Source organism: Spea bombifrons, chromosome 2 (genome assembly GCF_027358695.1).
Source record: "Spea bombifrons isolate aSpeBom1 chromosome 2, aSpeBom1.2.pri, whole genome shotgun sequence".
NCBI classification, from domain to species: Eukaryota; Metazoa; Chordata; class Amphibia; order Anura; family Pelobatidae; genus Spea; species Spea bombifrons.
The window spans coordinates 131794789-131819194 of NC_071088.1; the positions used below are offsets into that span (position 1 = coordinate 131794789).

A 24406-nucleotide genomic window follows, 5' to 3' on the forward strand; every position below is an offset into this window, starting at 1 on the left:
TCAATATCCAGTGAAGGTACCCGTGCAGTTGCGCATGCACTATTTCTTTTAACCGTGACCGTTCGATCACAGTCCTGGTTGTGGCCGGCTTAGTAGTCATCAACCCAAAAAGTTCAAATGGCTGGAGATTGGTAACCCCCCCCCCAAAAAAAAAACCCAAAAACAACCAAACTGGTGAAAAAAAAATTAAAATGGCCTTTTCCCATAATAATAAAACACTTCTGAAATCCAATTAAAAAGACACCTTTTAGTTTAGCATTTTGGATGAGACCGGTCCCCAAATTCCTTTATTTCCTATTTTATAGATCACGGTTATGTAGTAAACATTCACAAAAGAGAAAAACCAACAATTTATACATGAAAACCTCAGTTTATTCTACCGTCTCCGCTACGACCTCCAGCATTACTCGTGATTTCCCGATTCCCAGCTGTCCGATGAGACGCGCCGCCGTCACAACACGGAACCGCGTTTCCAACTCCATAATTAAAACCCGTACTTTGTCACCGAACACCTCTAAAAACCCATTAACAAAATACAGCACAAGGTCCGTCATCAACCCCTTCAAAACACACGTCAATGCTACCTAAAAACACCCCCCCCCCAACAATACTGCTCGAGACACAACCGGAACAAAAAATAAGAATGTTTAGACTGGGTGAAAAATTGCACCTTTTGTACATCTCCTGGATATCTACATAATTACGACAGCCAGTACCTAAAACATTAAAATAAAAAAACAAGCGCTTAAGCATACAATAATATAATACATCATTCTGTATTTGATGCCAGGTTCTCTGGAGCTAATGGAACAGGAGCATTCCTTTTCTAGACCATATTATATCCCGTATTACATTTCTTAAGCTATCAACAAATGTACCCGCAAAAGTCGATTATATATACCGCTAAAAAAAAAACCAACAAAACGTATAACATGCTAGATGAAAGCTGGCGACTGCTGGTCATCATGACATCATGATTAAAGATTTTTTTTAGCATTGGTGAATATATCAGATGGTTTATGGGTACTTGCCTTCTTCGCATAGAGCGGTCTAGAAGCACAGGACACGCTCTTATCGGCCTACATTTTCCGACCTTCCATAAGATTTCTTCTCAGTTTTGGAATTCAGCGGTCTTATTATTGCACATTAATTTTAAGTAAAAATTTTTGAAAAAAAGGATGATTTTTCTCAAAAGGCCAAACTTTTAAATGGAAGTCTGCGTGACGTTCTTTGTTCCTCAGGGAATGTGTAAAAAAAATGAGATTGAAAGCCAGTTGGTAGCTCTTGGGCAAAGTTAATTTGAAGCCAGCATTAGTGATGCATCTAAACAAGTCTAATCCCTGTGGATTTTACTAAAAAAAAAACAAACAAAAACCACTCATAGACATGGTAGGAACTGAGGGTATTTTGGTATGGATTCCACTGGAATTATGAATGACTTACTGTAAAGTGCTAGCACATGAAACTCAATCAGCAGTATTGTTACCGTGTATATAGTAATTCAGTCTTCGTATCCTCCTGACTGTCCTACGAACCTCTGGAGGACACTGCTACCGGCAAACGACGCAACAGAGAAAGATCCACCAAAAGCGCCAAAGATGGCATTCAGACCCAATGCCAACACGCCCCAAAGTCCACTTAATATTTCTAAGCCAACATCTGGAATGGCACAAAGTGTGTAGTAAGGAAAACTAGCGATGTCACTGAGAAACCTCAACGGTAGCCTAAGTACGAGACACACAGCAGAGAAGACATTGTTAATTATTCTTACAAAGCCACAGATAACGTTTCCGATAACACGAAGGACATCATAAGGGATACCCAACAAGACTTTGCACAGTGCAAAGATATAGGTGGTAACGGCGGTCCAGATCCAGTACAACCTCCCCAACACCAGGTTACAGACCTGTTTTACGAGGAACCAAACCAGATACAACACACTTTTCAAGATTTCATATACAATACAGATAAGGAACTGAACGAATCTGAAAAAAGGTCCCGTCGCTGCACCGGGGGGTTCTGTGTCGGTCTGAGTTGAGGCGTCGGAGGTTGCTTTTCTCTCCGGATGGGCAGCACCTCCACCGCATTGATTGGAAAACAGCTTGGCGCCACCAAGATACTTGTTCTCCAGCTCTTCCACCGTTATGTCCTCCAGGTTATCCAAATCTCCGGTTCCCTTAACGATTCCAGCAGACCAGGCATTGGGGACGTTACAACAAGCGGCAAGCCACACAAACTCTGGAACGGACACCTTGTCATTTAGTTTAACGCTGGATGGAACGGCACCGGCAATAAGGTGCAGGTTCTCCCCGTTTTCACAATAAGGTAACAAGCTTTCTTTTACAAATCTGTCGGCATCCGACACCCATTTTTCCTTGAAGCTACTTGTTAATGGCACGGCGTTAGTAAGCGTAGAATGGGCTGAATGGAACAGAGACCCTGGTTGGTATTCCGAGGAGGAATAGTCTTCTTCCAAGGCTTGGTTCCCACCAAGACCACTGATCTGATTAGAGATCTCGTTCCCGCTTGTAGCTTCATCCAGACTGCTTCCTGCATCATCCAGCTGAAATAATAAAATAAAGGGGTTTATAAGCATTAAAAAAAACATAATAGATTTTTTTCTTTGAGCAGAGAAAAGTTTATTAATATTGTTTATATTATTTATATTGTTCTAACTTCTTTTATCTGCACGATTAATTGGCTGTAGCAACATTTTGGGTGACTTTCCTTGCTAAAGCTCATTCTTTACGTCAATGAAGTTCTGCTTCTCCAATGAAGTCATTACCCCATCATCTTTCATTATTCAAATTATTAGGCCAGGTTATTAAGACTTTATTTATTTATTTATTTATTAAGTAGCCGTCTAAAATAAGTATGTGAAAAGTAGATTTGGTATAAAACAGAAAAGAATACAATACATTTTGAAATCACCTTTCAAAAATATTCTTTCAACAGACTAATTACACGATAGAAACGTCTAGATCATTTTCTAAAATCTATATGTAATACAAAATATCAGTTATCTTTAGTATCAGAATCTTTTACTTAGTACAATCAATGGTCAATGTATGCAGCGCTCTAGCAGCAGCAAAACCGCCTTTACTAAATTTACTAAAGGACCGGATACAACCAAAAGTGGTGCAAACTTTTCATAAAGGTAAGTGCTCTGTTTTTATAAATCATATTCAACTTAATAAACCTACATTGTGGTGGTTAGAGATTTGTTGGATCATATCCGTTCCTTGAAATGAGGTGCATCCGTACACCCAGGCTGCCCTTGATCTGCGGAGTGTTTATATGCAAAATATTCCACATTAACTTTAATGGGCTTATAGACCACTATGTCCTATGAGCATCTGCCTTCCAGCGTCATTACCTCTTCCCTCTGCCACGTTCAGGATTTCCCCCGCGCTGCGCCCTATCGCTGGAATGCCCGTCCCGTCAGACTTTATCCGCCAGACGCAAGTTTCAAAAGCTTTCTGAAAAACCCGCCTGTTTCGAGAAGCGTACAACTTTTCTTCCTAACACTCTCAGCCATCATCCTATCTTCAACAGATCGCCCGGACCCGATCAACTCACACCCGTTCCAAGCCGTCCTCTCCTACTGTTTCACTTCCTCCTCAACCACAGACTAGATTGCAAGCTCACAAGAGCAGTTTGTTATTGTGTGTGTGTGTGATTTAAAAAAATAATAATTCAGACCCTGTTGTAAGGGCAGAGTTCATCTTACGAGCACTCATCTTATGTAGCCTTTTCAATTATCCTTAGAGTTTATCGTCCCAATCTCAGTATTTGTTACTAGACGATGTTTCTCCTTACGGATCTGGAAGGGATGCGGGCTTCGTTTTGGTTCTTCATTTCCTGCTCTTTTGCATCGTTTTGCTAACGACCTTGGAATATGACTGGCTGTTCTCTGTGGCCAGGAATCGATCAATAATAGCCATTATCACTGGGGAGGACACAAATGAATCCAACGCCAGAATTAGGTTCGCGGATGGAAGCTTTCTAAATCTATTCTCAATTCTTCTCCACAAGGATGTTCCCAACAACAAAAATCCACAATATATATATATAAATAATTGTATAGATTTATACAAGTTTATCACATTTAGATACAAGACTCCTGTGTGTGCGTTCGGCACAATGTCCCGGATAATATTAACCCCTTAATGACAAAGCCTGTAAATGTACGGGCTCAAGATGCATTGTTTTCAATGGGTTTAGGGACAGCCCATTGTCCTTAAGGGGTTAAAAACGAATGTAGTCAAACTACGAAACCAAGCCAACTGCTTGTTGTGAAAATAAATGACTCAATTCAGGGCAACGTGTTCAGGGTTTGGAGCCGCATTTTTTTTTTAGCTGTTGCTTAACTTTTTTTTTTTTTTTTTTGAATACATTATTTTAGAAATTTTATTGCCGTCAAAAACAGGAAGCAGAATTATTTAATAAAAAATATTTGAAAAATGTTCTAAAATAAAAAAAAAAGGAAAAAGCAAAAACACTACAATTTGTAGATATTAAAATATTCACATAAATATTCACATAATTTTCCTTTCTTTATTTTCTAGGTTTAGTTGATTTGGTTAAAGTTTTTTTCCATTATATATAAAACAAAAAATAACCAAACAAATTGGATAAAAGAAATGCTGGCTCTTAGCTTTATTTTAAGAAGCGTTTGAAAGAGGTAGGAGTGACTCGCGAGGTTTCTAGCGACATCTCTGTTGTAAACGCATCTAGTCTTACATTCATCTCAAACTCGATCCCATAATGCTTTTCTACACAGAGATACAAAGCAACTGCACTGCAGAGATAAGACTATTACTGAGAAAAACAGGAATCCGTAACAGAAAGAGAAACACAGAACTTAACGGCAGATCAGACCCATCCGGCCCACCTAGTCTGCCCGTTTTTCCCCATGTGAAGACTCCGACCTTAATCTGTCCTTAGTCTTGTCTTAGATTCTGGAAGGCGATACCATGTATCTACCACTATTTATATTGCATGCTCAGGGTAACTGGTTCTAATGGTGGGCTTCCAGACAGCGTAAGGTAGAATGATTGGGAGCAGGGTCTTCTTTACCTAATGTATCGGTTTGTATTAGTCTGTCAGTTTAAGACCCTTTGAATGTAGGGACTGTAAGAAGTGCTGCGGAAATTGTTGGCGGCATATAAATAAGAGATAATAACAATAATGTGATGTGTGAAAGATTTAAGAATGTAAGAATAAAGGGTGACACGTTCACTTACACCTTGGATTTAAAGGGGTGGAAATGAAGACAATGAAGTCCGGGATGTTTAGTGAATGAATGAATGAATGAACACAAGGTCTTCACATCAGTTCTGCTTTTTCAATCGTACATAAAGGGACATTTTCAGAGCACTTCCAGGAATAGGTTCAGATACTCTTCTGCGCTCCCTTTCCGGCATGACGAATAACTAGAAGTCTCTCGATCAGTGCTGTCTCAGACAGAAAGCATCGCAGAGAAATGAGACCGCTGGCCAAAAACCCACTTATGTACCGTCAGTCTTGCATTGTGATCATACACCAGGAATTATCTCAGCCAACCGGGGGCCTCAATTCAGTTATACATTAGAAGAAGAAAAAAATTAAAAAAAACTCTCTTTATCTACTCATAGGCTGTGTTCTCGCTAGGGTCAGGCAGTGCTGCTGGGTTTTCTGCGCATGCACGCGTTCTCGTGCTCTCAATACATTCTCCTCTACTGGCAAAGTGCCAGAGTATATTAATATAAGCAACAGCCATATCAAAAGCTTTTGTTTAACCAATATGTAGAGTTCAGTCCATTCGGAGATAGGTGTACCGCTGGTCAACAGGCATTCCCTTCCGGTAATCCGGTAACGAGACAATGCAATCCACGGGCGCAGCCGCCCTTCAGAACGCTCAGTTGTTACAAACATCAGAGAGCCCGTAGTTACAATGTTACCAGACGGGTTTTGTAGCGTAAACTCAAGCCGTCTCAGAAAACAGCCAACGGCACAGAAGTTAAGCAAATACGGCAGATAATTGCCGCTCCTAACGACTGGTTCTTTGCCACGGCTTCAGTCCATGAGAATGCGGCTTGTAGATCTGTGGAACCTCGCGATATCCATGGCTGGCTGATTTCACTGCATAGCTGAACACGTTCAGAAAGAAAGCTTTTGCATGTCGGTTTATTATTATTTATTGGTGTATATATCGCCATCATACTGCGCTGTACAAACAAGACATGACGTAGCGCATCATGTAACAATTTGGACGCAAGAAGGGCTCTTATGGTGGAACCAGGGCTGGAGGATTTCTGTATCATTTGGGAGCCACACAAAAAAGTTCATGGGAGATCTTAATATTCAGGTGGAAGGAAGGTATACAAGATGCCCCATAAGGTGAGGACCAGCAGGACCAGGTCCGTGGCCACCTGACCCCTGTGAGTTGTCCAGCTCTAGTTAAAAGTCTTAAGGCACCTAAACATGCCAAATCTTCATTCTGATGGAGATCATTGGATTTAATTCCGTTGGGCTGTAAATTGGTGGGACCTCCATGGATATGGTGTGTCAGGGAACACAAAGGAACACATCTGGAATAGCCGTAGATGATGGAAAAAGGTCCCAGGCTATGTATGACTGGATGGTGCGCAGGCCTCCGGGTCCAGGCTGTGATATAATTCTCAGTCTCAAACTTTACAAGCTCTATAACTGCACAAGAGGCGATTGACCACATTAAAGCGGTTGATGAGACCCATCACAAAACAAGGACTCTCATTCCAGATGCACTACAATGCATATCATGCCTATACATGGGGTGGCTGACAATCATGAAAGTTGTAGTTCATGATCCTCAACTTTACTGAACACCTTCAACAAACATGCGAAACCGGCTACATTCCACAGACGTGCCTTTATTGCATTGAGGGCCAAAGGGAGGTCCTGTGGGAGGCCAGGCTATAGTTATATTTAAATGACAAAAAAAACACCTTTTATTTTACTTTTTTCATGTTTCCATGGATCATGCAGAGGAACTGATCTACCAATAGATCAGCTGCCAGCATGCAGTGTTGTTTTTTAATACTTGCTTACGTGGCTCAGATCATCTTTTAGTCTTCAGAGAAGGTCTCAGGGCATTTGACTTGCTTGTTTGGACACGCGAAGCTCCTGCGTACGAGGAAACTCTTATAGTATAAAACAATGCAGGACTTTCTCTGAGGGTAAGGAGTGCTTCACTACACTACAGAAGTAGAACTGTGTTTAGTGTGTGTTTGCTTTCAGCAATTGCAGAGATGGCCACTTAGACACCTTTGCCCCCCCCCATCTCCTCTTGACCAGCCATGGGTTGCCAAACACCGCTGGCATTTAAATAATGGATGCATTTCAGCATAAGCTATTCATTTAATTTACAGTATGTCTGATTGGGCACAAGTAAGTCCATGGCTGACCTTTTTTCTTTGTTACAAATGCTCCCAATAAAAAATGCAGACTAACCAAGCTAACACATTACGGCTTGAGGTGCCTGCCCTACCCTTTGTCTGGCTCTTGCGCATGCCTCTCCAAGTAAGCAGCCACTAATCAACTACTTTCAATCAAGCCGGACTAGAAAGGCAAGTCAATCAGGCTTTCTGACCAATGATAATTGTCTAGCACCTGATCCCACGATGACCACCAAAGGTCTCACGGCTGTATCCATGGACAATCCCAGTCAACTAAGAAGTCCTCATTTCCCATGTGATTTCTCTCCTATAGAATGTATGGTCTCTGTGGTGCTCTCTATGGTGCTCAAGGGGTCAAACTGAGCATATATGGTCCACACTGCATCAAATTGGCTTCTACAGTAATGAAGAAACCCATAAAGGGCAAGTTCTTACCCCCCTGTGGCCACAACCTCACTGACATGGATCAGCTGTAGACCCTCTTAACCCACCAAGTGATACATTACAAACCTAATTGAATACTGTGTGATTCAATGATCACTAATGGAAGTCTTGAAGTGTCCCATCATCCATTGCCCGGTCTCCTTAAGAAATAGAATAGCTCAATATAATAACCTAAAACATCTGCCCCAATAACATGGATTTCTAGAGCTCTCAGTGAATAGCGATACGGCTCTCCAAACAGGCGATCAATGATGGTGACATCATCTGTAATAGCTGCTGTGCACTTAAGCTTCTGACATACATAAAAAATATGCACTTTCGTTAAAATTACAGCTTCCTTGCGGACTCCTTTGTCTAGCAGAATTCCTAATTGGATTTATGGGACTAAATTAATTATAAGCATATGGTAGACCAATTCGCCCCTGAAGAGTTCCTTACATTATGTAGATACCCAATTTGCACATTAATAAAAAAAAATGACATCTGTATGAAGACCTGAGCCAGTGTTAAAATTAATATAAGAAGGCATTGGTGGAAATAATGAATTTTAATCTATTTTTTATATTGCAGCCATTTTTAGAACGCACAGATGGCATATTGGAAACCGCGAAGGCTCGTAATCATTGGCTTATGGATACAATATGTTAGAATATTATATAATGTATACAAAATATCAAAGTGGTATTAAATTATGTTTGCTCAATGGAAACTTAACCTTAATTAGTGATGGGTAAATGTATAAAAAATATGGAATAAATTCTAAATTTTAAATATTAATACTAATAATAATTATAATATATATTAATATAATATATATTAATATAATATAATAATAATAATTTATTATTAATAATTTTGCTAGTCTTCTTGAAGAAGGCGATGTTGTATATGTTGTAAATGTTGTATAATGTTGGATAAGGGTGATATGTTTACAAGAACAAAAGATCAGCAGATACTGATTCTTGATACAAAAGCGACCCTATAGAACGGAAGACAAAAGCTTTCGGTCCCCGGAGAGTCGATTCCATCACGTCTATAAACTGAGCAAATGCTGACTGTCAGGGTGGGGACAGAGCGTGAAAATCTTAATTTAAGCAGAACAAGCAGATCATTAGAGAGACGACACTCCCGATCTGCTGCCTCTAGAACCCTGGAACCCGTAACACCGCTCGGGAACTCTGATACCGGAGCTGAAAGGGAGTCTGGATGGGAGAAGAACGAGAGGCTGGATCTCACTTGCTGCATCATAACAATAGTGAATAGCACAGGCCTGCGCTGCAAAAAGACCCACAATGCATTGCTGCACCATGAACGTAATCTTAATAATGTAGAGGGACACGGACCAGACCGATGGGATTGTGGCTTCAAATACAGAACACACGAAAAAAAAAACCAATGCATTGTGAGCCTGTACATGTACAGGCTTTGTCATGAAGGGGTTAATATCTGAAAATCTATATTATTGCAGCGGCTCATATAGATATTATACTATTTGATTTGTATAGCACCATCGTACAAAGTAGCACTGTAAAAGTCGCAGCGAGTGGTGTATCACATAACATTTTGGATACAAAAAGGTAAAAAAAGGGTTGTGCTCCAAGGAGCTTACAATCTATTATCTTACGCCGCATTCCCTAGTATATGGAAAAGCACCGCATGGTAGGAGGCATGAAAAAATGTCTATTTTTAGAAACGGGTTATTTGCCGATTTGAAGCCCGTGGAGATTCTTTCTATTTTAGGGCATGATGCAAATGGATGACTCTTATGTTACTGAAACGCCATACAATCATATCCAGCATTTCACGGGGCAGGACGTGCCTGCATTAATTTGGGCGTATTCGTGGGTTAACCCTTTAAATGTTATTTGTTGTCAGGGGTTATAACATGGACAACCATGAAATTCTTCCTCTTCTGGGGCTGCACTTCTCCATGAGAGGATTTGTAGCCCCTTCCTTCTCTCCCTGGAAAGCCAACGGGGCAGCTGGATCTTCGTGGCCTTCTTCTTCGTCCAAAAAAAAGGGGGACCACTTAAGTCTTCGAGAGGATATGGGAACCAAAGGCTTAATCCACATCCCCACCAAAAAGGGGGTCTTCAGGGGGCCAGGCTCCATTTTTTTGCATTTCCGATGCATGCAAGTTCCGCGAACAATTCAAAAAATAAAAAAGGTGGCACAAGTGGACAAAAACAAAAAAGTGCGGTGCGTCTGGAAAAACAGCGTAAAAGGCCCCGGGTCGTTACTAATGACAAATTTTGGTGCCACCAAGTAACCCTCCTTCAGGCAAAACAGTGGCGACAATGCCACTTGTTCTCAGACAGACCTCTTTCATGGAATACAAGGAGTTAATTCAGTGTATGGATCACGTGTACGTCACTGTCTGATACACAGAATTTATCTTATGTGATATGATTCGCTGTCGCTTCGGCTTCCGTCACAGTCCGGGCCTCTAATGATGAGATTTATTAATACACCCTATGAAGGCCTATAAAATCCCAAAATAGCAGCAATTTATATTTTTTATTATGTTGTTAGTTATTACCAACGTGTACCGCCAGAAAGCGTCGTCTGGTAGTCACGCTAATGCCGTGTAGCAGCACAGGATTTTATTCAGTTCCACGTTTATAAATGTAAAATAATGCATTTGGGAAGAAAAAAAAATCAGAAGGGGGACACTGTGCTGACAGCAGTAATATATATATATAATGCTGGGTTGTATGGTCGGTGGCGTTAGTAGTATAAAAAGGGGTTCCGACGCTTTATAGATCTCTGGTCAGACCTCACCTAGAGCACTTGTGCCGTTCTGGAGACCCCATCTTCAGAAGAACATTGACACATTGGAGAGAGATCAGGGGAGAGCTACAAAAAGGTAAAAGATTAGGGGGCAGCACCGGAAGTGTTATTTATCCCAAAATGGAGAAACGCAGCCCCAGAACAGGAAGATCTGATCTCCACTGTGACCACCTGCCCACCTTGGCCGAAGAGCCACCTTGCGATGCTCAGCTTGAGAGTGTCACGAGGTGGCCATGTGGGAGCTGCAATGGAGGTCTATGCTGCAACAGTACAGATTCCATTCAATTTACAGCTCCCTGGACCAATCCGAGGAGATCAGAGGATTCCCCCCCGACTGGCCCATGATCCCCAAAAGTGGGACAGGTAACCGTGACAGCGCCTAAACATTGTGACTGTCTCACAAAAAATTGGGGGTATTGGAAGGTATTAATAGCTATAACTTGAGGAGATGAAAGAAGAGAGAGAGGGGATGGGATCAATATATTTAAACACATAAATTTATTTAACATAAAGTTAACAAAGCATTAGGGAGAATTACGTTTCAAAGGAGGAGAGATGTAAGGACAAAAGGCCATGGTCTTAAACAGAGGGCCATATGCTTAGAAGTAATGTAAGGACGTTTCATGTTACTGAAAGGTTGCAAGATAAGTGGAACAGCCTTCCAGCAGAAGTGGCAGAGGTTATAGTAAGGGAATTTTAAGACAGACATACAGCTACCTGAAGACCAAGGGCTGATTAATCAGGGGCAGAATTAATGGGCAGACCAGATGTGCCAAATGGTACTTATCTCCTTTCTATTAAACACAGTAAATTACCAGGTAAAAAGGACATAACAAGTAGGGCATCACATACCAATTTGGACAGAAACAAAAGGCGAGGAGCCCTGCTCAAATGGGCTTCCGATCTAGAATCAACTATACATAATAACACCCAGCGCTGTCATTTAGTATCTTTACAAAGGGCCAACGCCGAGTTTTCCTCTGCAAGAACGGCCCAAGAAGAAACTAAACTGAGAGGGTGGTAGATACACGGAACCTCCTCCCAGCAGAATCGTTAGAGGCTAATACAGTCAGGGAATTTAAACACATACGGGACAGGGACACGGCTCCTGAATCTACGACGAGACCGAGGACTGATTAAGGGTTAAGTCTTTGCAGCAGGAAAACTAGGCAGACTAGACGGGCCGAATGGGGCCGATCTGCCGTCACGTTCTATGTTTAACCCTGGCACAACCCTCAGTGAATTCAGGCTCTTGGAGATAACAGGGAGGTTGCCCATTAGATGCCACAACAAACACATAACACGTTAGTGCATTCGGTGGACCATCGTGTTTCTCCGTGACAATGGCTGACGTGGGGAGGGGCAGAGCCTATACCTGGGGGGCAATTCCGATAAATCTCGCCCTGCCCGGGTGACTATGTAACAAACAGGCTGAAGTCTTTTCATAATGGCAGCCATTCACCGAAATACCCCGGGCACCTGCCTAACACCCCCAAAATCATACTACAGATTTAACCCCTAATATGCCAGATAACCCTTGACTGGCACAGTATACTGTCATATATATGGTACAGCACTGAGCATTATAAAGGCTGCTAATGCCCCAAATCTAATCACCTAACCCCATTTGTTTTCCCCTCTACCCTACACTCCTCCGCAAAGCATGTTGGCACATCTCCATTTAACCCTCTGATGAGGGCATGGCACTCAGAGGGTTAAATCAGACTTAAATACCCAAATGCCCCATTTCTGATTAAGACACTTACCTGGGGTTCAATCAGCCAGCCCCCCGGGCCACCGGCAGCCCCCTCTCTGTAGGTGAATGCAGAATACACCGGTGTCTTGTCTTGGGTGTTGTACAATGTCGCAAATTGCTTGTCCCCATTGTATTTCTGGCAGATCTTGGCAAAGGAGGGTCCGCTGAAGCCTTGGGGTGGGCTACCCTGGTAAAAGTAGCCATTACACTCCGCAAAGCCATCCTCGCCCTCCGGCACCAGCCTGGCATCCAGCAGGCAGGGCAGCGCAGCCAGGCAGAGAAGCGCAGCAGCCTCCATGCTGTGAGAACACTGCGCACACACACACTCGCACTCACCACCTGCCCCGGGGATGCAGCTACTGGGCGACGGCTGGGGAGGAATTCGGGGAGGGTTTGTTTAGAGGAATGAAATGTTAAAAAGCCTCACCCCTCCCTGGGAGAACGAGGCAGACCTGTGCTGACTGCTGCAGTGTCAGGCTGACTGCAGGGGCGCAAGGGCTGCTGGGAGATTCCTCCCCACTCACTCACTCACCATCAGGGAGTCACCGCTCACACGATCCTCATGCCCACTCATCAGACCCTGTAGTGCCCCCTTCTATACCTGCTCATATTTATAGCCATCCAAGGGTGGGGCAGGGGACAGCCAACAGCAACAACTCCTATGAGGCTCAGCAAGCCTAGGCAGACAGGATGAGACATGTGGGATTTGGAGCTACCTGGTTATACTGGGATTATGTTTATTGTTCTTTTCATGAGCTGGTTATTTTATTAAGTGTATATATCTATAGTAATAACAAATATTATTCATGCACTCTGGTTCACAGTTCCTTTGCTCATCAGGGATGCTGGTGTTGAGCCTGACATCCCAGCCAGGGGACAGCTGGCACCTTCTGGCTCAGGAGGCAGGTGAAGGCAAGCAAACCACCGGCCCCTTGACTTCCCCACCCCTTCCCAGTAAATAATATACGCAATAGCACACACGCTAACACACATATGTCCTAACACACTCACACACACTTACTCTCACACTGTTACACTCAAACTTAAAGAGCCTTATTCTATTATCACACTCTCACAGCCTTACATAAACTTGCCTGGAGCTGTTCGCAGACTTTGGGGTCACATATCATCTCTTAACGTGACCCCGCTGCGCTCCCGTAGCCGCCGAGTCCAATCTGGACCGCTCCTGTTTGAGGGGCCATAGGCAAGCAACAAAAATAAGCAGGCTTTGTAGGCATAGTGCATATAAGAAAGGGTTAGAGAATGGACACGGAATTATAATTACCCGCTCCCAGTTCTATGGCCCCACTGAGTGAGTGAGTGGCTCTCTAGGAGTCTTCCTTACTGGCCTTATGGGAAATCCAGACTTACTCCTTGTGCATCTTTGGCACCTGGGTAGGGCAATTTTCTGCATGTGGAAGCAAGCAGAGGCAAATGGGCCAGTAAAGCCCCCCCTCCCTCACTGAAAATATAGATATAAAAAATGCTTGCAAAGCTCATCAATGGAGCGCAGAGGTGGTTATTCACCAAGGAAGGAGTTAGCAGGAGAGCTGCAGTTTTATCTCAGAGACTTCATGTTACATTATGAATGACCAAGAGTAGCTTAGATGCCCTGTGTAACAAATATTTAAACCGGTAAGAGTTCTCAGCCCTTCTTGCAGATAAAGTTGTCCCTTTCTAATGCATTAAGATTTCAGAAAATTGAAACTACAACTCCCCTGCTAAGTCCTGCTTTAGTGAATAAAGCCCAGAAAGGATCCATTGATTCCTAATAATTCCTTCATGTAGCCCCCTAGTGGCAACATGTGGGCTTGCAAGTAGCCCAAACTCCTAGTAATAGAACAGGGGTTTGGGCTGATCCTAAAGCTTTGCTTGTCATGTTTGCATAACGGGCGCACTTTGTAGACAGTGATATAGCACAATAAAACGACACACATATTTTTAGGATTAATGGAAATCCTTTGTCACAGTGATAGCGACGTCATTGATAATTCACTTGACGCACATATAAAGTCTTCTCTACAGAAGAGCAAACAGGTCATCATCTTAAAACTGTTGTCACGTTGTGATGTGACATCAATTACCAACCAATATTTTGTCATCAAACCAACGTCTCTTATTTGAGATGGATTAACAATGTCATTAGCTGGTTTTAGGAACAAGGATGATCCCACCAGGATGCTCAGGATTCCATAGAAGAAAGATCATCCAACCAGAATGCTCGGGATTCCATGGAAGATCATTCCACCAGGATGCTCGGGATTCTATGGAAGATCGTTCCACCAGGATGCTCGGGATTCCATGGAAGAAAGATCGTTCCACCAGGATGCTCGGGACTCCATGGAAGATCGTTCCAGCAGGATGCTCGGGACTCCATGGAAGAAAGATCGTTCCACCAGGATGCTCGGGACACCATGGAAGATCGTTCCACCAGGATGCTCGGGATTCCATGGAAGATCGTTCCAGCAGGATGCTCGGGACTCCATGGAAGAAAGATCGTTCCACCAGGATGCTCGGGACACCATGGAAGATCGTTCCACCAGGATGCTCGGGACACCATGGAAGATCTTTCGACCAGGATGCTCGGGACTCCATGGAAGATCGTTCCACCAGGATGCTCGGGATTCCATGGAAGAAAGATCGTTCCACCAGGATGCTCGGGACACCATGGAAGATCGTTCCACCAGGATGCTCGGGATTCCATGGAAGATCGTTCCAGCAGGATGCTCGGGACTCCATGGAAGAAAGATCGTTCCACCAGGATGCTCGGGACACCATGGAAGATCGTTCCACCAGGATGCTCGGGACACCATGGAAGATCGTTCCACCAGGATGCTTGGGACTCCATGGAAGATCGTTCCACCAGGATGCTCAAATCTTAATGGTTTTATTTTGCTTAGTATTTTACATTCTGAAATACTTTATACAATATCTCATATAAAACACATAATAGCTACAAACATATCCGGTCTGGAAATGAGGAACGTTCCTTGAATCCATTAGATGAAGGGAGCTCTCAGGGGAAAGACAGCGTACATGCCTCATTCAAGCTAACAAATGGCCAGACGTCTAAAGCATATGTCACAGCTAAGACAAATGCCCTCGGCTACTGGTAAATTGGTCTGCTACAGAAGGCATCAGACAGCGCTAGCATAGGGGAGCATCATCTGCTTACAGTAATAACCACAAGTCATTATACTGAGTATGAATAATGTATGTCCTCGCTGTCCCTCGTGCATGACTCGATTTAATTGGTTATGGAAGTCTATGCTTCTCCTAATATATGCTGCTTTCAGTCGCTAAAGTCAAGCCAAAAACAGCGATTACTTTGTGATATTACAGTTTATAAAATGGACCAAAGTCAACATCAAGATTTCTGTGTATATAGTACATCCATGGCCAGATTAAGGCGTTTGGGGCTCTGGAGCCCCTCTCGTAATGCACCAAGTCAATCAAAAATATCGTAAATATAAAATAAAACAAAAACATTGCAGATTCCTCTACATTTCTTTATGTCACACACTGTTAAGCATTAACATCACATTAAGTCCCACCTTATCTTACGCCTGGCCGCTGCGTAAATCATGTTTCACGGTAAAATCACCTCATAACGCCCGGTCCAGACTGTCCCATTCATTTCAGGACAATAAAATGACAGAACGAGATAAAATGACCCAACGACACTGAAGCTTCTCTATGGACTGATTTCTCTCGGCATACCTGGGAACTCTCCAAGTTTCGCCCCGGAGACTCCGCGTGAAGAGTCGCTTCGGGTCACTAGGCGGAGCAGCCTTGCGGCGCGCCCCACTCCCAGCCCACTTCCCCATTAAAATGGTATGTGTCCCGCGGGGCCGCCTGATGACGTCAGCAGGGCCACCAACCTACATCAGCAAGACCACCTACCTGCCCAAGGTCCGGGTACCCAGAGCCAGAAAGTTCCCAGTTATATCAAAGAGCAAAAAAAGAAACATTAAAAAAACTTTGATAAGGGGGAATGAAAAGGCCGGGATGGAATATTAGAGATTCTAGAATAGAAGTTAAATAACAAGAAGTGAAGCACTAATCCTTAAAGGAGACTTTACAGACCAGGATGAGCTCAGCTCCCAATACAGGAAAATCGCTAATTGGACATTTCCTGACAGTTTATCCTAACAATAAAATTTACTTTACCGGAAGGAAAATCCATACAGCCGCTACCGTCTGCCTTTCTGTCGGGGACGGAATCCTATACGAGAAATATTACGCAAAACCATAAAGAAAGGGGAGAAGATCAATATTGTCTATTAGATATATTATATATGTTTATGTTATGACAGTTATGCAGGGATCCATACCCTACATCCCTACCCCAATGGACCCGTGTTATCTGCTTATTAGTCTTTACCCTTCCTGCTCTTGGGGAATCCACACCGCTCTATCACCACTGGGAATAATCTATGTGAGCTGACTCAGTTCATCAATATTCTATTATTTTGACCCAACGCATGAATTGTCAATTATAGTAACCAAACAAATGGTAACAATGTTTTTTTCCCCCTTATGCGCAAATACAGCAGGCATCACTTGCACCCATAAAATAAATTAATGTTAAAAATGTCGGCAGCGCATGGTAATTTACTATTAATCACTATACTTTAATCACCCCACAATGTCCCTACAATAAATAGCTACTCGGCACAGGTCTCGCTTAGGGTGACCACATCCGCCAATGTTTTCCAGGACACATATCATTTTTACATATTGCTGACCAGCTCAGATAAAATGCTGCCCTGCAGTATGGAGGATGTAGAACCGACTAATGGTTCCCTTCCAAGAGTCTACACATCCGCCTGGAAAACATGGCGGATGTGATCACCCTAGTCTCGCTATCCTGTTCTGCTATCAGATTTGTCACGCAATAAACATAGCCACATACACAAGGCCTTCCTCACCTTTTTGTTTTTGTAAGTCGAATTGTTATGTTATATACTAATTGTTATGACCTGTCTACCCATTGTACAGCGCTATGGAACATGATGGCGCTATATAAAACAATAAATAATAATAATAATGAGTCATACACATAGCTGAGAGCTTCCCACAAAGTCTATCCAGAGATCTCTCTTCTTCTGGTGACACTGGTTGGTGAAGCGGCAGGGACAGCTGTGCGTAGGGGTGGAGCTAGCCCCATACAACCCTTACTTGGTGGTGGAATAGAAGGGAAAGTGGGCAGGGAGTAGGCAGGGAGTGGGGGAGTGGGTGTGGCCAAATGCTACTTCCTGCCCGGTGAAAGGTGAAACTGACCCAGGGAAACAGGGTTTTCAACCAGACGCTCCGGGTGAACCCTGAGAGGTCCCAGGCAACATTTTCTCCAAACAATGGACTCGGGAAGCTTGCTGTGACAACCGATTAGACAATAAACACAGTGAGATTATGTTGAGATTTATGATGAAAATACCTTGGTTTCTGGAGAAATTCCAGATGATAAAAAAAAACATGCATAATGGTTATCCATAACTGGACCATAATTACTTAAATATTTACAGCGTGGATTTGGGACAGGGTGGCCCAACGTAGCCTTATCTACTGGGAACACCATCACTTCCTTAGAGAGATAAATCGCAAATTGAGATTCGGATCACTTAGGAGACTAATAAAATAATAGCAGGGAAAGAGGCCAATCGTGCAGACGGGTTACCAGGGCCTTTTACATGAGACGTGTCCTGACATTCAGTGTGTGTCTGCTAAATACATCAACTCGTGAAGAAGGTTGGCCGGGGTGCGTGCCGAGCAGTCATTAAAAGGACGGTTTTATTCTAGGGAGATGTCAAGAAAACAACGCTAGGATCCTCGCTCATCTAGACCCCCATACTTAATGTCGGCAGTAGCTGCGCATGTGCAATGCCTGCTTAACCCTATTGGCGCTGTGCAATGGGACACTCCCATGCGGTCCTCACACACTGCCTGGATCTGAGCGTTGGGAAGTGACATCATATCTCGGTGGTCAGACTTAGCATGCAGGAATTGAAGGAGCGTGCCTCTCCGACCCTGGGTGGAGAGGGATTTGGCATGGCCTGGGAGGCATTGGGTCCACCTGGATTGACCCCACTGGAATGCAGGGGCTGCGGAAGCCTCTGTTATGCCAGTGCTAAGAGGAAGAACAGATCCCAAAGCTGCCCGTCGTTGCCACCTTCCTCGTACCCTGAGCTGGCTACAGGGGTAAGATATAGCGCCTCTACTGAAAGTTTCCTAGGAACCAGGTCACAAAGAAGAGCACAACATGCCAATCAGGGCATGCAACAGGAACCCTCTTTATCGGGGAAATGGGGGGCTTCTTATGAGCACTAAGAACAATGTTACTGGGGAAACCTTATTCGATGCTTGGTCTTATATTTAGGATAGAGACGTGCCTATCCTGCGCACGTTCAAATTCCCTTCATGTGCCGTTATGAAATCAGACCTCAGCAGCACGTGAAGAAGAAGCGGTCATCCAAGATCAAAGCCTTCTGATGTTGCTGCTCTTTGGGTTTTGCCATTGGCCGTGCTTGTAGCGGCCGATACACGCTGACAGTATAACAGACATGTGCACACAGCTTCCTGACCCTCAGTGACCCCTCCAAAAAAAATTAAACATAATAGATCCCTCTGCTATAGAACGCATTAAGTGAAGTGAAGTTTGGAAACCTGCCAACCTCTGCATTAAGCACAAGGCAAGAAATTGATATCCAGAACCACAGTGATGAAATAACAGAGCAACGGCTGGGAGGTAGTAGCCAGGTCATGCGTGCGACAATCAAGTTATAATGATGAGACAGCACTGAAGAATATGATGGCGGTATATAAATGAATTAATAATAAGCAGAGAACATGCCTCATAGCCCATACGTAAGCTGTAATATAATAAATAAATCACACACGTATAATGGCGACAGTATAGAATAGAAGGTTGAAAAAAAGACTTCAGTCCATCGAGTTCATCCTTCTTCCATGTACCTTCTTCTAAAGTAATAAGGAGAGTATCTAACGCAAGTTCATTTATAAGTTCCAGCTGTTGAAACGATGTCTGCAATACAATACCGAACAAGTGCCCTTTTTTTAGGACATAAATGTTTCTTTCTTTCTCTTTCTTTCTTTTCCTAGAGCTCTATAACTCCAATTATATATAGAAAGAAGTTTTATTAACAGTCATCAACATACCTGGGAACTTCTGGGCTCCGGCTACCCGGAGCCTTCCCTTGCGGGACGCGGCCAGGACTGCCCACTGACGTCAGTAATTAAACTAATCGCTATGTCCTGATTACCCGTTGTACAGCGCCGTGGAATATGATGCTGCTATATAAAACAATAAATAATATGATTTTAAACTAACGATTGTAAGTTCTTGTGTAGCTGAACAGCACCCACAGGTCCGATCTTAGTCTCGATTCATCTGCTGAAACGTGATTTAAAGACAGAGACCCGTCGCCGTGTATATTTATTTACTTGCACAACGTCTCACTACCAGGGCCTGACCGTCTGTGGGCCGGTCGGCAGATCAACATTCATTGCAGCTGCACGGCAAAAACACAGTTCAAACCAGCTGCTGAGCGGCTGCCAGCACCTAATGAAATTAAAGGGGCTGGCGTGCATGCACCTCGCCGCCCAATGGCCGTGCCTCAGCACTTCGCCCCACGTATTAGGTGAGGCATCACATAAATCAATGCTGGGGGGCAATACACAAGGGTGTGGCAGAATAAATGCACAAAGAGGCAATACACACGGTTATGTTGTTGGGGGAAGACAGTAATTAATACTAAAGGGGGACCTGGCTGGGGCATCAATACACAAGGGGACAAAAACACAATAGGGGGAGATAATGACAAAGCAGTGTAGAAAATACATTTTTATGCTTCAGTGTGGCAGAGCCTGTCCTGGGATGTATTTGGTTGTCTGTGAGGAAGAGCCTGTCCTGGTATGTGTGTCTGGGTGTCGGTGTGGCAGAGCCTGTCCTGGTGTCTGTTTGCATGTGTCGGTGTGGTAGAGCCTGTCCTGGTGTGTGTGTGTTTGGGTGTGTCGGTGTGGTAGAGCCTTTCCTGGTGTGTATTTAGGTGTCTGTGTTGCAGAGCCTGTCCTGGTGTGTGTTTTGGTGTCGGTGTGGCAGATCCTGTCCTGGTGTGTGTGTTTGGGTGTCTTTGTGGCAGAGCCTGGTGTGTGTGTGTTGGGTGTTGGTGTGGCAGAACCTGTCCTGATGTGTGTGTCTGGGTGTCAGTGTGGCAAAACCTGTCCTGATGTGTGTGTCTGGGTGTCGGTGTGGCAGAGGCTGTCCTGGTCTGTGTGTCAGTGTGTGCACTGTACTTAACAGTAGTAATAAATTGATTTATTTAATGTTTACTTATCCAGAGATAGAACGCCCTCCTGAATTTGTAGTCACTTCAGAGGACAAAACACTCTAGGCCCAGAAATCAGTGAGAGGGAAAGTAAAGGTATTGTGTTATTTACTCTTATTTCAATCTGCATATCTTATCACAAAGGACTAATCCCAGAAACTTGAATGGTGGTTGGGATCTTCAGAGGGAAACCCAATTTAGTTGCAAGAACCGATTTCATTATTCCTGTTGGTTTCACAGTCCTTCCCCCATAAACACACCGCAGACCACCTTGCACCATGAACTCTGTGCGTTTAAAAAAATTAATGAATAATGTATCTGGGATGAGGTATTCACTGGATGATGCAGCGCTAGAACAGTTGTGGTGGTATTAATAACTGGGAAAAGAAGAAATGTCGGTGCGCTAAGCTAGTCACAGGCTCAAATAATACAAATGTATAATACGAGGCCTACCAAACGGGTGTAATCATGCTGCAAGAAACAGTGTATTGGCTGTACAATGTAAACAAAAAACAAAAACTGTCTGCGCTTCTTACCCTAATAAAGTTGGCAACAAATATATAAACATAATATAAATGAGAGGTTTTGGTTATATGAATTGGCCAAAGCATAATTAAGCTCAACCGTCACGGGTGTTAATAACCAAAAGATTCTTACAAGAATATCGTGAAGAATAATGTGATTATTACTGTTTTGTTCCACTGAATAAAATGGAACTTTTTTATCTAAAAATGTTTGCAGTAGCAAATGTTTTGATTCCATTATATGTAATGTATTTAATTTATTAGGGCCTTTTAACACTTTTGCTTTCTGGCATTTTAATACAAATAATGTGATAAAAAGAATGTTTTATAGTTATTTGTACGGCGAATAGTGTGACTCGGGTATGTATAAGGGGTGCGTGTGAGTATTAGAGCGCGACCGCGAGATAAACTATATGGGGCCGGTCTCCAAATGTTTCCTGCTTTTCAGTCCCAGTCCGGCCCGGCTCACTACGCAGAATGACAAGTGAGAAGACAATGAATGCCTTGTTACCCTATAACAGCGCTAGTTACCCAATGACTCATCTGCGGGTATAAATAAACTGCAAAAGTAACTGGGATATTAATAACAGATCTAATTAGCAGTTATGCAAATTGCCACATTAATTATTACGCTTGCTGATTATTGTTAACGTTTATTTATATGGCGCCAGCAGTCTCTGCAGCGCTTTTTACAGTCCCTATGTAACGATTATGGTGAGGTAGGACCCCAGATGGCAGAGTTAGCCAGGCCAAACAGGAACCAGAAAGTCAGAGAACCAACCGGGTCAGACAGGTAATCAGGATAAGCCAAATCAGAATCCAGAGACGAGGTCAAACAAGCCGAATCAAATACCAGACGAACAGGAATCAGGAGCCAAATCAGGAGACAGGAACGAAGTCAGCAAGCCGGGTCAAACGAAGAAATAGTCACAGCAACTCGTACAGGAAAACCACAGAATACACCAACCAAGGGTGAACCAGAAGAGGAAGTCCAGGTTTAAATAGGGACAGGTGGAGGTGTGTCCTGCATTAAGGAGGTCACCCGAGGCTATAAGAACACGTTATGTATGTAACGTGTAATATTACTTTTTGGCCACACGGTGGCGCTGTGCTACCTGTTTGCCGCGTGGTCGGCCACGCGGTGAAGACGCCGACCGGGTAGCGGTGGTACTAGCTGCCCGGGAAGCCGGCTGAGGAGGCAGCGTCGCGGGACCAGCCACGGCGCGGGACCGGAGAGGCAGGTAAGTCCTTACAGTACCCCTCCCTCGAGAACCGCCCGAAGGGCGACCAGGACCCCTGCCAGGCCTCCCGGGGTATTTGGAATGGAAGAGGCGAACCAGCCGAGGCGCGCGGACTTCGGAGGCGGGCACCCAAGATCTTTCTTCAGGTCCATAGCCCTTCCAGTGAACCAGATATTGCAGAGCACCCCGGAAGATGCGGGAATCGAGGATGGAACGGATCTCGTAGTTCTCCGAGGAAGTGACAGAAACGGGACCAGGGCTGGCCAGAGGACGAGTAAAACGGGAGAACAACACTGGCTTCAGGAGGGAGACATGAAACGTGCGAGGAATACGAAGGTTACGTGGCAGGTTCAGTTCATATGTGACAGGGTTGATACGGCGGATGATGGAGTATGGTCCAATAAAGCACGGTGCTAGTTTTTGCGAAGGACAGCGAAGGCGTATGTGACGGGTAGAGAGCCACACCTTGTCTCCAGGCATATAGGAAGGGGCAGGTAACCTTTTACGGTCATAATACCTCTTTTGTGTCTGAGAAGCAGCTATGGACGCAGAACGGACAGAGGACCAAACAGAAGACAGGTGTTTTAGGTGTGCGTCCAAAGCAGGTACCCCTACCTCTGGGGTGTCTGTAGGCAAAACAACCGGGTGGAAACCGTAGACACAATAAAAGGGAGTGTGTTGGGTGGAGCCTTGCACGGAGTTATTGAGGGCGAACTCCGCAAGCGGGAGGAGGTCAGCCCAGTCGTTCTGGTTGTCGTTAACAAAAGCTCGTAGATATTGTTCAAGGCGCTGATTAGAACGTTCCGCTGCCCCGTTGGTTTGGGGGTGATAAGCCGTGGAAAAGGACAGGGTGATACCTATGGCTTTACAGAAGGACCTCCAGAACCGGGAGATGAACTGGACTCCACGGTCAGATACGATGTCCTGGGGAATTCCGTGGAGTCTAACAACTTCTCTCATGAAGATGTCCGCGAGTTCTCTGGCTGAGGGAAGTTTAACTAGCGGAACAAAATGAACCATCCTGGAAAAGCGGTCCACGATGGTGAGTATGGTGGTGTAGCGGCGGGATAGAGGAAGTTCCACTATGAAGTCCATGGCAATATGGGTCCAGGGACGACAAGGCACTGGAAGGGGCCGTAGGTGACCAGCTGGAGGAGTCCTGGGGGTCTTGGTAGTGGCACATATGCGGCAGGATCTGAGGTAATCAGCCACGTCTTGTCTCCAGGAGGGCCACCAAAAACGGAGGCCTAGGGCCTGGCAGGTGCGTCGAAGACCAAGGTGGCCAGAAAACTTTGTGGAATGGTGTAACTGAAGTATCCTTTCACGGTACACAGGAGGCACAAACAGTTTGCCAGGTGGGGTATGGGCTGGAGCAGATGGTTGGCTGGCTTGAATGCGTTGCAGGAGGGGAGAAGCAACGGCTAGAGATACAGCGGAGATAATACGGTTAGCTGGGACGATGGGTTCCGGGTCTGGTTTCTCCTCTGTGGCTGTGCAGAACATACGGGATAAAGCGTCGGCCTTGGTATTTTTAGACCCCGGGCGATAGGAAATAACATAATTAAAACGGGATAAGAAGAGAGTCCATCGTGCTTGCCTGGGGGTTAAACGTTTGGCATCAGCAATATACTGGAGGTTCTTGTGGTCTGTGAGAATAGTAACAGGTATGCGGGAACCCTCCAGGAGATGACGCCACTCAGTAAGGGCGAGGATGACTGCCAGTAGTTCCCGGTTGCCGATGTCATAGTTCCTCTCCGCATGAGAAAAGCGTTTGGAAAAGAACCCACAAGGATGTAGCGGCCCTTCATATGTTTTCCGCTGAGATAAGACCGCTCCAGCGCCGATTTCTGAAGCGTCTACTTCTATAACGAAGGGTTGAGAGACATCA

The 24406-nt window shown here is 44.3% G+C and overlaps 1 protein-coding gene across 1 annotated transcript; it reads right to left on the reverse strand.

The window, feature by feature from the left end:
* Positions 1 to 1173: 1173 nt before the first annotated feature.
* Positions 1174 to 12879, reverse strand: ENDOD1 (endonuclease domain containing 1). The gene is made up of 2 exons (XM_053456527.1): positions 12419 to 12879; positions 1174 to 2563 (listed from the first exon to the last, which is right to left on the reverse strand). Exons 1-2 carry the CDS (start codon positions 12704 to 12706, stop codon positions 1502 to 1504), a joined length of 1350 nt encoding a protein of 449 aa, XP_053312502.1. The 5' UTR covers positions 12707 to 12879; the 3' UTR covers positions 1174 to 1501.
* Positions 12880 to 24406: the final 11527 nt, after the last annotated feature.

Bases quoted from the DNA above. Each gene is read 5' to 3' on its own strand.
- ENDOD1 (XM_053456527.1), bottom strand. From the start codon at position 12,706: ATGGAGGCTGCTGCGCTTCTCTGCCTGGCTGCGCTGCCCTGCCTGCTG. The intron at 2,564-12,418 runs GTAAGTGTCTTA...TTATTATTTCAG, and splicing joins GCTGGCTGATTGAACCCCAG to CTGGATGATGCAGGAAGCAG.